Source organism: Alosa pseudoharengus, unplaced genomic scaffold (genome assembly GCF_046254945.1).
Source record: "Alosa pseudoharengus isolate Yale_2024_CS ecotype anadromous, Long Island Sound unplaced genomic scaffold, YU_APseudo_1.1 YU_APseudo_1.1_scf_14, whole genome shotgun sequence".
Lineage (NCBI taxonomy): Eukaryota > Metazoa > Chordata > Actinopteri > Clupeiformes > Clupeidae > Alosa > Alosa pseudoharengus.
The window spans coordinates 11,426,219-11,438,718 of NW_027468609.1; the positions used below are offsets into that span (position 1 = coordinate 11,426,219).

Sequence of the window (12,500 nt, forward strand, 5' to 3'; positions counted from 1 at the left end):
CAGAGTAGGAGGCAGTAGATGGAAGAGAGATGGAGAGAGAGAGTATAACAGAGGTAGGAGGCAGGTAGATGTAATGAGAGAGGAGAGAGACAGGTAGAACAGAGGTAGGAGGCAGGTAGATGTAATGAGAGATGGAGAGATACAGGTAGAACAGAGGTAGGAGGCAGGTAGATGTAATGAGAGATGGAGAGAGACAGGTAGAACAGAGGTAGGAGGCAGGTAGATGTAATGAGAGATGGAGAGAGACAGGTAGAACAGAGGTAGGAGGCAGGTAGATGTAATGAGAGATGGAGAGAGACAGGTAGAACAGAGGTAGGAGGCAGGTAGATGTAATGAGAGATGGAGAGAGACAGGTAGAACAGAGGTAGGAGGCAGGTAGATGTAATGAGAGATGGAGAGAGACAGGTAGAACAGAGGTAGGAGGCAGGTAGATGTAATGAGAGATGGAGAGATACAGGTAGAACAGAGGTAGGAGGCAGGTAGATGTAATGAGAGATGGAGAGATACAGGTAGAACAGAGGTAGGAGGCAGGTAGATGTAATGAGAGATGGAGAGATACAGGTAGAACAGAGGTAGGAGGCAGGTAGATGTAATGAGAGATGGAGAGATACAGGTAGAACAGAGGTAGGAGGCAGGTAGATGTAATGAGAGATGGAGAGATACAGGTAGAACAGAGGTAGGAGGCAGGTAGATGTAATGAGAGATGGAGAGAGACAGGTAGAACAGAGGTAGGAGGCAGGTAGATGTAATGAGAGATGGAGAGATACAGGTAGAACAGAGGTAGGAGGCAGGTAGATGTAATGAGAGATGGAGAGAGACAGGTAGAACAGAGGTAGGAGGCAGGTAGATGTAATGAGAGATGGAGAGAGACAGGTAGAACAGAGGTAGGAGGCAGGTAGATGTAATGAGAGATGGAGAGATACAGGTAGAACAGAGGTAGGAGGCAGGTAGATGTAATGAGAGATGGAGAGATACAGGTAGAACAGAGGTAGGAGGCAGGTAGATGTAATGAGAGATGGAGAGATACAGGTAGAACAGAGGTAGGAGGCAGGTAGATGTAATGAGAGATGGAGAGAGACAGGTAGAACAGAGGTAGGAGGCAGGTAGATGTAATGAGAGATGGAGAGAGACAGGTAGAACAGAGGTAGGAGGCAGGTAGATGTAATGAGAGATGGAGAGAGACAGGTAGAACAGAGGTAGGAGGCAGGTAGATGTAATGAGAGATGGAGAGAGACAGGTAGAACAGAGGTAGGAGGCAGGTAGATGTAATGAGAGATGGAGAGATACAGGTAGAACAGAGGTAGGAGGCAGGTAGATGTAATGAGAGATGGTGAGAGACAGGTAGAACAGAGGTAGGAGGCAGGTAGATGTAATGAGAGATGGAGAGATACAGGTAGAACAGAGGTAGGAGGCAGGTAGATGTAATGAGAGATGGAGAGATACAGGTAGAACAGAGGTAGGAGGCAGGTAGATGTAATGAGAGATGGAGAGATACAGGTAGAACAGAGGTAGGAGGCAGGTAGATGTAATGAGAGATGGAGAGATACAGGTAGAACAGAGGTAGGAGGCAGGTAGATGTAATGAGAGATGGAGAGATACAGGTAGAACAGAGGTAGGAGGCAGGTAGATGTAATGAGAGATGGAGAGAGACAGGTAGAACAGAGGTAGGAGGCAGGTAGATGTAATGAGAGATGGAGAGATACAGGTAGAACAGAGGTAGGAGGCAGGTAGATGTAATGAGAGATGGTGAGAGACAGGTAGAACAGAGGTAGGAGGCAGGTAGATGTAATGAGAGATGGAGAGATACAGGTAGAACAGAGGTAGGAGGCAGGTAGATGTAATGAGAGATGGAGAGAGACAGGTAGACAGCGTTGGAGAGACAAGCAAGGGTCGACCACTAAGGACAGGTAGACACAGGTATAGAGTGATAAGACACAGATACACACAGGTAATCACAGGTAGAAATCCCAAGGTGGAAATGATAGAGACAGGTAAAGGCAGTTAGACACAGTTAAGACAGGTAGACACAAGGTGGAAATTATAAAGACAGGTAAAGGCAGGTAGACACAGTTAAGACAGGTAGACACAGGTGGAGAGAGATCGAGACAAGTAGAAACAGGAAGAGACAGGTGGACATGCTAAAGACAGTTAAAGACAAGTAGTGAGGATTTGAGACAGGTAAAGACAGGTAGGGACAAGTAGTGAGGATTTGAGACAGGTAAAGACAGTTAAAGTCAAGTACTGAGGATTTGAGACAGGTAAAGACAGGTAGAGACAAGTAGTGAGGATTTGAGACAGGTAAAGACAGTTAAAGTCAAGTAGTGAGGATTTGAGGCAGGTAAAGACAGGTAGAGACAGGTAGTGAGGATTTGAGACAGGTAAAGACAGGTAGAGTAGAGACAGGTAGAGTAGAGACAGAGACAGGTAGAGAGGGATCGAGACCAACCCAGTCTCACTCCCTACTCGTCAAAGGTCTGACGCATGGTCAAGGGTCCTTGGCGTCAAATTCCAACGAGAAAGGTGTACCTTCTGTGTTGTTTTCCGACGTGGGGGTCCGTCAGATAGACATTCATGTTAATCCCTCATCGTCAAATATAGACGAAAGGAAATAAATGTCCATCAAAGGTGATGCCGCCACGTTAGACTAATGATTTGTTTGAAATGATCTAAAAGCAAAAATCGCAGACCATCAGAGCCATAGGCTACCTTAGGTTACTTTGATCTTGCATAATTTTATTCAGCTTTGGTGTAGGTAACGTAAGGTAAAATAATAATAATAATAATAATAACAATAATCTCTAACTAACACGCGCATATTTCTGTATTGCGACCATTGTAGCCTACAGTTGTAACTGCCTGAAAGTTGCAGACCTGTTCTGGAAATACGAGCATTAACCCACTCGACTGTCAGACAACGCTATCTGCTTCGAGTAGGACTGAGGAGTGTACTGTAGCCTACTGTACTGTGTACTGAGGACTGTACAGTCCTACCTAATAGGCCTACTCGAAGCAGATAGCGTTGTCTGACAGTCGAGTGGGTTAATGCACGTATTTCCAGAACAGGTCTGCAACTTTCAGGCAGTTCTGAGTTCGAATCTAGGCAGGAGCAAAGCCTATTATAATGAGCGCATACGGGGAGTAAAACGACTGTTACGCGCTGTTACAACTGTAGGCTACAATGGTCGCAATACAGAAATATGCGCGTGTCAGTTAGAGATTATTGTTATTATTATTATTATTATTATTTTACCTTACGTTACCTACACCAAAGCTGAATAAAATTATGCAAGATCAAAGTAACCTAAGGTAGCCTATGGCTCTGATGGTCTGCGATTTTTGTTTTTAGATGATTTCAAACAAATCATTAGTCTAACGTGACGGCATCACCTTTGATGGACATTTATTTCCTTTCGTCTATATTTGACGATGAGGGATTAACATGAATGTCTATCTGACAGACCCCCACGTCGGAAAACAACGCAGAAGGTACACCTTTCTCGTTGGAATTTGACGCCAAGAACCCTTGACCATGCGTCAGACCTTTGACGAGTAGGGAGTGAGACTGTGTATCGAGACAGGTAAAGACAGGTGTGGAGTGGAACTCTTATTTACTGAATGTATGAGGGAGACTCCAGTGTGGGGGTTTCTGTTACGGCTGATACTGAAGTGTGAGCATGGCCCGAGGAGATGAAATTCACACCATCAACACACACACACACACACACACACACACACACACCTCCCTAACACACCTGATGACGATGAGAACCGGGCAGTGAAGGCAGATTATATGCAGGCAGGAGACAGGTAGACAGCGTTGGAGAGACAAGCAAGGGTCGACCACTAAGGACAGGTAGACACAGGTATAGAGTGATAAGACACAGATACACACAGGTAATCACAGGTAGAAATCACAAGGTGGAAATGATAGAGACAGGTAAAGGCAGGTAGACACAGTTAAGACAGGTAGACACAGGTGGAGAGAGATCGAGACAAGTAGAAACAGGAAGAGACAGGTGGACATGCTAAAGACAGTTAAAGACAAGTAGTGAGGATTTGAGACAGGTAAAGACAGGTAGAGACAAGTAGTGAGGATTTGAGACAGGTAAAGACAGTTAAAGTCAAGTAGTGAGGATTTGAGACAGGTAAAGACAGGTAGAGACAAGTAGTGAGGATTTGAGACAGGTAAAGACAGTTAAAGTCAAGTAGTGAGGATTTGAGACAGGTAAAGACAGGTAGAGACAGGTAGTGAAGATTTGAGACAGGTAAAGACAGTTAAAGTCAAGTAGTGAGGATTTGAGACAGGTAAAGACAGGTAGAGACAAGTAGTGAGGATTTGAGACAGGTAAAGACAGTTAAAGTCAAGTAGTGAGGATTTGAGACAGGTAAAGACAGGTAGAGACAGGTAGTGAAGATTTGAGACAGGTAAAGACAGGTAGAGACAGGTAGAGTAGAGACAGAGACAGGTAGAGAGGGATCGAGACAGGTAAAGACAGGTGTGGAGTGGAACTGTTATTTACTGAATGTACAGTATGAGGGAGACTCCAATGTGGGGTTTTCTGTTACGACCGATACTGAAGTGTGAGGATGGCCCGATGAGATGAAATTCACACCATCACACAACACACACACACACACACACACCTCCCTAACACACCTGATGACGATGAGAACCGGGCAGTGAAGGCAGATTATATGCCTGCTAGGCTTTGTGTCCGTCCACGCTGGCGTGAATATAGATCTCTCTGTCACGGGAGCTGCTTGCTCTGGTCAGTCTCTTTCAAAAGGGATTGTTTTCCTTCCTCCATTGTCTTCCTCTGCCTTTGTTTTCTTTCTCATCTATAGGAAGGAATGCTCGAGCGAGTCCTCAGTGACATCACCGGCGTGGGAAAGCACTTTAACCACAGTGTCATTTTTATTTTAGAACCAGAAGGGCCAGCATCAAAAAGATAATATCCATCGACTTCATTAACGTTCAAAATGTCGGGAATTAAGGAAGCTTTTAAAAGGGCATATTGCAGCCTTCAGGGGACAGAGCAAACTCCCTCACACTAACAGCCCAGAGTGCAGCGTAGCCCAGCAGGGAGGCCACTTCACTCCTGGTCTCCACTAATCAGATCCGTAGCTGCGCGGCTAACGCTAAAGCCCTCATTAAGCCTTATCGCCATGAGCAGGCTCAGCCAAACCGCCGCAGGCTCACACAGAGGGCTCTGTGCTGCAGTGACTCAGAGGAATGATATGGAAATGACCACAAGTGAATCCAGCTCTCTCTCTCTCTCTCTCTCTCTCTCTCTCTCTCTCTCTCTCCATCTCTGTCTCTCTTCCTCTCCCCCTCTCTCTCCTTCTCCATCTCTCTCTCTCTCTCTCTCTCTCTCTCTCCCTCTGTCACTATCACTACTCTATGTTTGTGGACATGACGTGTCTCTCCTGGCTGCCTCGCCATGTGACATGGTCTCTGAAGCTTGGCTTTTAAAAGCTCCATTATGAGAGACCTTGTATTTATCCAATGTTGTCCCAACATACATTTGAATATACTGGCCCAACAGACATTTGAACTCTCTCTCTCACACACTCTCTCTCTCTATCTCTCTCATTTGAACTCTCTCAGTGACGGAAATAGACAACATGAGTAGGGTATTCATGAGTTGGCTTCATACATGCACAAAAAAGCCCTTTGCATCCAGAGTTTGAGATTTTTTTTGTGTAAATTCCATACATAACATCATATTGTAATACACTAACCCTGAGTTCCACAGCAGTCTATCTGACTGCCCTGTATGCTGAATAAAAACATGCTGGGTTAATAAGGTAATATCCAGAGTGTTGAAAAGTGATGACAGAAGTAATCCTACCCGCCCGGTGCACCAAAGTGCCATGCTACGTTCCAGGCCCTCATGTAACAATGACAGAGATAGCATTCTACCTATGAAAAGTCAGGTCAGTGGACCTACTCTCAGGGAGAGCACACATATCTTTAAGAGTATTATAAAGTGATAAAGTGTGAGAGTCTAATTTGCCTCCCTGACACTCGCGGTCTAGAGTCGCAGTCACACTCTAAGCCTCTGCAATGGTGTGCTCTGGCATCTGTCCTCACTACACTCTGACCTTCCCCCATCACGGGAACATTTTCAAACCAGACAGGCCTTCTCCCTGTCACAGTGTCCTGATGAGGGTGTGTGTGTGTGTGTGTGTGTGTGTGTGTGTGTGTGTGTGTATGTGTGTGTGTGTGTGTATGTGTGTGTGTGTGTGTGTGTGTGTGTGTGTGAGTGTGTGTGTATGTGTGTGTATGTATATGTGTATATGTGTGTGTGTGTGTGTGTGTGTGTGGGTGGGTGACAGAGAGAGAGAGCGAGAGAGAGTGTGTGTGTCTTAAGAGGACAGCAGCATAGAAGAGAGGTATTCGTAAACCCAGCCCAAGATCCGTCTCCCCACAGACAGCCATTGTACTTCTGTCCCTCGGCACACAACGGAGAAAGAAGCAGACCTACCCAACCTACACCCCCACCACACACAAAGCCCCCTTAACACACACACACACTCACACACACACACACACACACACACACACACACACACACACACACACACACACACACACACACACAACCCCCGATGCACACATACACACACACACACAGCACACAACCCCCATGCACACACACACATACACCTCAGCTCACACTAGAGTTTACAAGTTCCAGTGTGTGTATGTTTAGGGTAGGTGCTGTTTGTGTAGTTTGGGTAGGTGCTGTTTGTGTTGAGTCAGGAGGGAAATCTAGGGTACCCCTAGATTTGAACTAGATCTCCTCTAGCATTCAGGGGGACCACTACATCTGAAATGTCTCCTGGAACAGGCAAAGCAGACTCCCAGTCCAACCTCCTAGTGTCTTTAGCTGAGAATAATGGAGTTCTCCATTAGCCATCATCTGATGCGCTGATGCATGATCAATGATCAAATCATAGGGATGATCTCAACCAAGAACTCTCTTACAGCAGGAATATGGTCTCATTGAGCCAGTTAAAGTCCTAGTGATCAGCACAGTCTCTTTAGGATCCTAGTGATCAGCACAGTCTCTTTAGAATCCTAGTGATCAGCACAGTCTCTTTAGGATCCTAGTGATCAGCACAGTCTCTTTAGAATCCTAGTGATCAGCACAGTCTCTTTAGGAATCAGAGGAACAAGAGTCTGTGATAGAGAGAAAGGGGGAAGGGGGGCTAAGAGAGAGAGAGAGAGAGAGAGAGAGTGAGAGGGGGGAGGGGGGAGAAAAACTGTTTGTTTGATCCAGTGCTGCAGCTCACCTTCTCTTTAGGAATCAGTGTTAAAGAGTGAAAGAGAGAGAGAGAGAGAAAGAGAGAAGGGAGGGATAGAGAAAGAGAAAGAGGAAGGGGAAGGAAGGAAACAAACTCATTAGACCCTAATTTAAATGGTGGGCAAAGTGCAAAGACTCTCAACAAGCAAAGTACTGGTGCATGAACTATAGCTATCTTGTGACATGAACTATAGCTATATTGTGGCAGGAACTATAGCTATCTTGTGGCGGGAACTATAGCTATGTGGCATGCAATTGATGTAATTGTGGCATGAAATTGATTTAGCCTAGCTTTTAAATGAGCTCTTGTTAGTCTGAACACTCAAATTCGGGCAGTTACAGTGCCCCCAGAGTGTAGAGTAGAAAAATAAGACTTTGTACTTTGCTCATCATCCAAATCAAATGAGGGCTCTTCCTGTCCTATAGGACCGAGCTCAGCTCATCATCCAAATCAAATGAGGGCTCTTCCTGTCCTATAGGATGGAGCATCATCCAAATCAAATGAGGGCTCTTCCTGTCCTATAGGATGGAGCTCAGCTCATCATCCAAATCAAATGAGGGCTCTTCCTGTCCTATAGGACCAAGCTCAGCTCACCTTCGTAATCGGGGTGGACTCGGGGGGCATAGGCCCCGAACTTGATGAGGATGGGGATGTCGAAGTCCTCACGTACCCACTCCACCACGTGCCTGGGGCTGGCAGTGCCCACATCCGCACCCGCTACGCTGCACCTGAGCACTGCCCCGCTGCCCTCTTTAGCACGCACCGACGGCTCGGCACCACGGGCTAGATGTAACAGAGCAAAACACACACACACACACACAAACGTCAGTCATAGCTGGTGTGTAGCCTACAGAGAGACATTTACATGCATGATGTACTGTACAGTGAAGACAGATAGAGACAAAACAAGTAGAAAGTGACAGAGACAGGACGAAACAGGAGGAGAGTGAGATAGATAGACACAGGACAAAACAGGAGGAGAGTGAGATAGATAGACAGACACAGGACGAAACAAGAGGAGAGTGAGATAGACACAGGATGAAACGGGAGGAGAGTGAGATAGATAGATAGACACAGGATGAAAAAAGAGGAGAGTGAGATAGACACAGGATGAAACGGGAGGAGAGTGAGATAGATAGATAGACACAGGACGAAACGGGAGGAGAGTGAGATAGACACAGGATGAAACGGGAGGAGAGTGAGATAGATAGATAGACACAGGACGAAACGGGAGGAGAGTGAGATAGACACAGGATGAAACGGGAGGAGAGTGAGATAGATAGATAGACACAGGACGAAACGGGAGGAGAGTGAGATAGACACAGGATGAAACGGGAGGAGAGTGAGATAGATAGATAGACACAGGACGAAACGGGAGGAGAGTGAGATAGACACAGGAAGAAACGGGAGGAGAGTGAGATAGATAGATAGACACAGGACGAAACGGGAGGAGAGTGAGATAGACACAGGATGAAACGGGAGGAGAGTGAGATAGATAGATAGACACAGGACGAAACGGGAGGAGAGTGAGATAGATAGATAGACACAGGACGAAACGGGAGGAGAGTGAGATAGACAGACAGAGACAGAGAGCAACAGGCAGACAGATATCGACAGATGGATACAGTTGGACACATGCTCAGTTATCAAACAGTGTATAATGAAAATTAAAAAGACAGTGTGAGAGAGGTATACGTTGACTCAGTGAATAGCCTGTGTATATATATGTGTGTGTGTGTGTGTGTATGTGTGTGTGTGTGTGTGTGTGTGTGTGTGTGTGTGTGTGTGTATGTGTGTGTGTGTGTGTGTGTGTGTGTGTGTGTGTGTGTGTGTGTGTGTGTGTGTGTGTGTGTGTGTGTGTGTGTGTGTGTGTATGTGTGAACACTCACCTAGGGGCCAGAGTGTGAATGCAGCCACAGTCAACAAGAGGAGATGGAGCCTCAGCTGTTCCATAGCTGTCACTCATAAGACCACACACATCTCCTCACCTGCACACAGGTAAACACACAGCATTAAACATCAACACACAACACTTTAACTACAAAGAGCAGAGCAACTCGGGGTTGAGTGCCTTGCCAGGAATTGAACCCATTACTTTTCAGACTACTGCATGCTAGCCCGGCTCCTTAGCCACTACCCTACCACACTACTGCATGCTAGCCCAGCTCCTTAGCCACTACGCTACCACACTACTGTATGCTAGCCCGGCTCCTTAGCCACTACGCTACTACTGCCCCATCAAAAAAAACAAAAACACAACATAACTGAAAACAACAGCTGAACACACACACACTGCATGAACAACTAATCTGCAAGACGGCGCTACCAGAGACACAGATCTGACCACCTTGTTTTCTCTAGCAAGCAGCAGAAGTATGTGTGTAAACCCCCCACTGGCTCCAAATGGTGCCCTGGTCTCCAGCGAGACTTGGCCCTGCTCGGCTCCCTGCATGGGGCCTCAGAACGGCCCCCAAAGCTCAGCATGGGTGAGACTCTTAACACACAGCCATCTCCTCTCCGTGTAAACGAGTTTATTTACTCTGACAAGGGGTTTGGAAAACTAGCGGAGCAGACGAGCAAAGCTCGATCTTCAGCTGTCTCTTGTCACGTTAAATGAGTTTGTTTTGTTCACCTAGACGGGGGAGTAGTGGAGGCAAGCAGAGCAAAGATCAGGACAGTCCTCTTCAACTGTCCCTGTTGTGCAAATGAGATCACTGAGACACACACACACACACACACACACACACACACACACGTCAGAGAGATGGCAGTGAACGAGCGTCACAGGCTCACTGTGCGTCTCTAAGCTGCTTGAAGGGGTGAGGCGAACCGGCACGTGAGGTTTGGCTGGACCGTGCTGGGAGCAGGACACCCTCCAGCTTAAGGCAACCTAACAAGGGCTCATAACCTCTGCAGCAACCTAACAAGGGCTCATAACCTCTGCAGCAACCTAACAGGAGCTCATAATGTCTGCAGCAACCTCACAAGAGCTCATAATGTCTGCAGCAACCTTCTATGCTAAAACAATTAAAGTGGGTTCATAATGTCCCACATGACTAACCTACATTGATGACCTGCACTTATAGCAATCAATTCATTATTTCTAAAACATCCTTCTATATGATTGAATAAATGCAGTATTGTTAATGTTAATACTTGTTAATGTTAATGAATAGTTGGATTGGACTGTAATCTAGGCTACAGCACGAGAAAAGCATATATAGTGGTATTGCATACAATGCAAAGCTGATCTCGTGCATGGGTAATCGAGGAGAGAGAGGAAGCTTAATCAGGCTTACACACACACACACACACACACACACACACACTGGCATTCTTTTATGTTACAGAGCAGGAGGAGGCAGAGCAACGTCACGCAACTGTCCAAGACTACGTACGCCCGTCCAGCACTATATCACAATACTATAGTTTCTAAAGTACTGTACTTTAGCACTACTAATAATACAGATACACCTGTATAGCACTTTTCATGCATGTAAAGCACTTGCCATACATATGTACAGTATAGCACTTTTCAGACCTTTCTACCTTGTGCTTTCATTTTTACCTGCACAACACATTTCAGGATCTGATGTCATTGCTGTGATCTTTGTACTCTTTGCTTGTTTCCCTGTTGCCGTTTCTGAACCCATGAAACAGGTTATTGGACTTTACTGCCACACTCCCGATGAAGGCCAGGAGTGTATTGGTGTGTGTGTGTGTGTGTGTGTGTGTGCGCATGTGTCCAGTGTAACATGTGTGTCATGGGTAAATTTAACACACAGCTCATGGCTGTGTGAGCTCCTCAACTACACACTGCTGGCATTAAGCACGCTTCTCTGCAGACGTCGAAAGCCTCTTACCGCTCTGAGGTAATCACTGCAGCAGAGGAGACTAGTCTTACAGGCTGGCGGAAAAGTTCTAGGGAAGGCCACTGAGCGCATACACACATCCATTTATAGTGTTTGCTGTACTTTTTAAGAAATCTGAGGAACAACGTCGTACGAAATCATGTCATGTCCCAACACAAACAAGATAAATAAGGCCAGACATCTCGTCTGTCAGATTTATGAGATGAGCGCTTTCAGGTCCAAAGTCTTCGGTGACATTGTCGTAAACAACAGCAGCTTCCTTGTTTGTTCTAAAGGCAGTCTTTGTACTTAGCCTAATTAATATGTCCGGTGATGCCCTGTCAAGAGGAGGCACACTGTGTGATGGTAGGAAGGTGACCGTGTGTCTCTGCAGTACATTTAGATTCATTAAATAACTTAGCAGACACTTTTAGTGCTGATTGGGAAGCGAACCCATGATCTTAATATCATTAGCCCCTTGCTCTAGCAGTTGATCTATTGTCTGAGCCACAGAAAAAGGAGGGGGGGTGGATAGAGATATGGAGATAAAAGCCTAGGCGAAGAACACAGCATTGTGCCGTTAGTGTTTGGGGGAGATGTCTTGAAGGGGAACACAGCATTGTGACGTTAGTGTTTGGGGGAGATGTCTTGAAGGGGAACACAGCATTGTGACGTTAGTGTTTGGGGGAGATGGTGTCGGAGGAGAACACAGCATTGTGCCGTTAGTGTTTGGGGAGATGGATTCTAGGAGAACACAACATTGTGCCGTTAGTGTTTGGGGGACATGGACTCTAGGAGAACACAGCATTGTGATGTTAGTGTTTGGGGGAGATGGTCTTGGAGGAGAAAAACACACATCTCCTGGGGGGTTAGTGTGTTTGGGGAAGATTTGGAGCTGTGGCAGGGTATGAGTAGTGGTTGGAGAGGAACAGAGCACCTCTGGGGAGATGGTCTGCTAGGATGACTCAGCACCTCTGGGTATTCGGGTGTGTGTTTGGTAGGAGGACGTTTCAGCACTTCTGGGTTTGTGTTTACAAGAGATGATGTAGTAGGAGAAAAACTCAATCCCTCCGATTGTTTGGAGGAGATGGTCTGGTAGAAGGACATCTAAGCACTTCTGTGTGTGTGTTTTGGGGCAGATGAACACAATACCTCAGTGTGTGTCTGGCATGCATCTCTTGGGAAGTGTGTGTCTGTGGTGCATCTCTTGGGCAGTGTGTGTCTGTGGTGCACCTCTTGGAGAGTGTGTGTCTGTGGTGCATCTCTTGGGCAGTGTGTGTCTGTGGTGCACCTCTTGGAGAGTGTGTGTCTGTGGTGCATCTCTTGGGCAGTGTGTGT

At 46.3% G+C, this 12,500-nt stretch overlaps 1 protein-coding gene across 1 annotated transcript in view; it reads right to left on the reverse strand.

Annotated features, from left to right (window-relative positions):
- Window positions 1-12,500, reverse strand: part of igsf9a (immunoglobulin superfamily, member 9a) — a 56,002-nt gene that overhangs the window by 36,535 nt on the left and 6,967 nt on the right. Inside the window, exons 2-3 of the mRNA XM_076283200.1 lie at window positions 9,201-9,299; window positions 7,906-8,094 (exon numbers count right to left, since the gene is read on the reverse strand). Coding sequence (XP_076139315.1) covers window positions 7,906-8,094; window positions 9,201-9,264 — 253 coding nt within the window. The 5' untranslated portion in view covers window positions 9,265-9,299. The remainder of the gene's footprint in view (window positions 1-7,905; window positions 8,095-9,200; window positions 9,300-12,500) is intronic.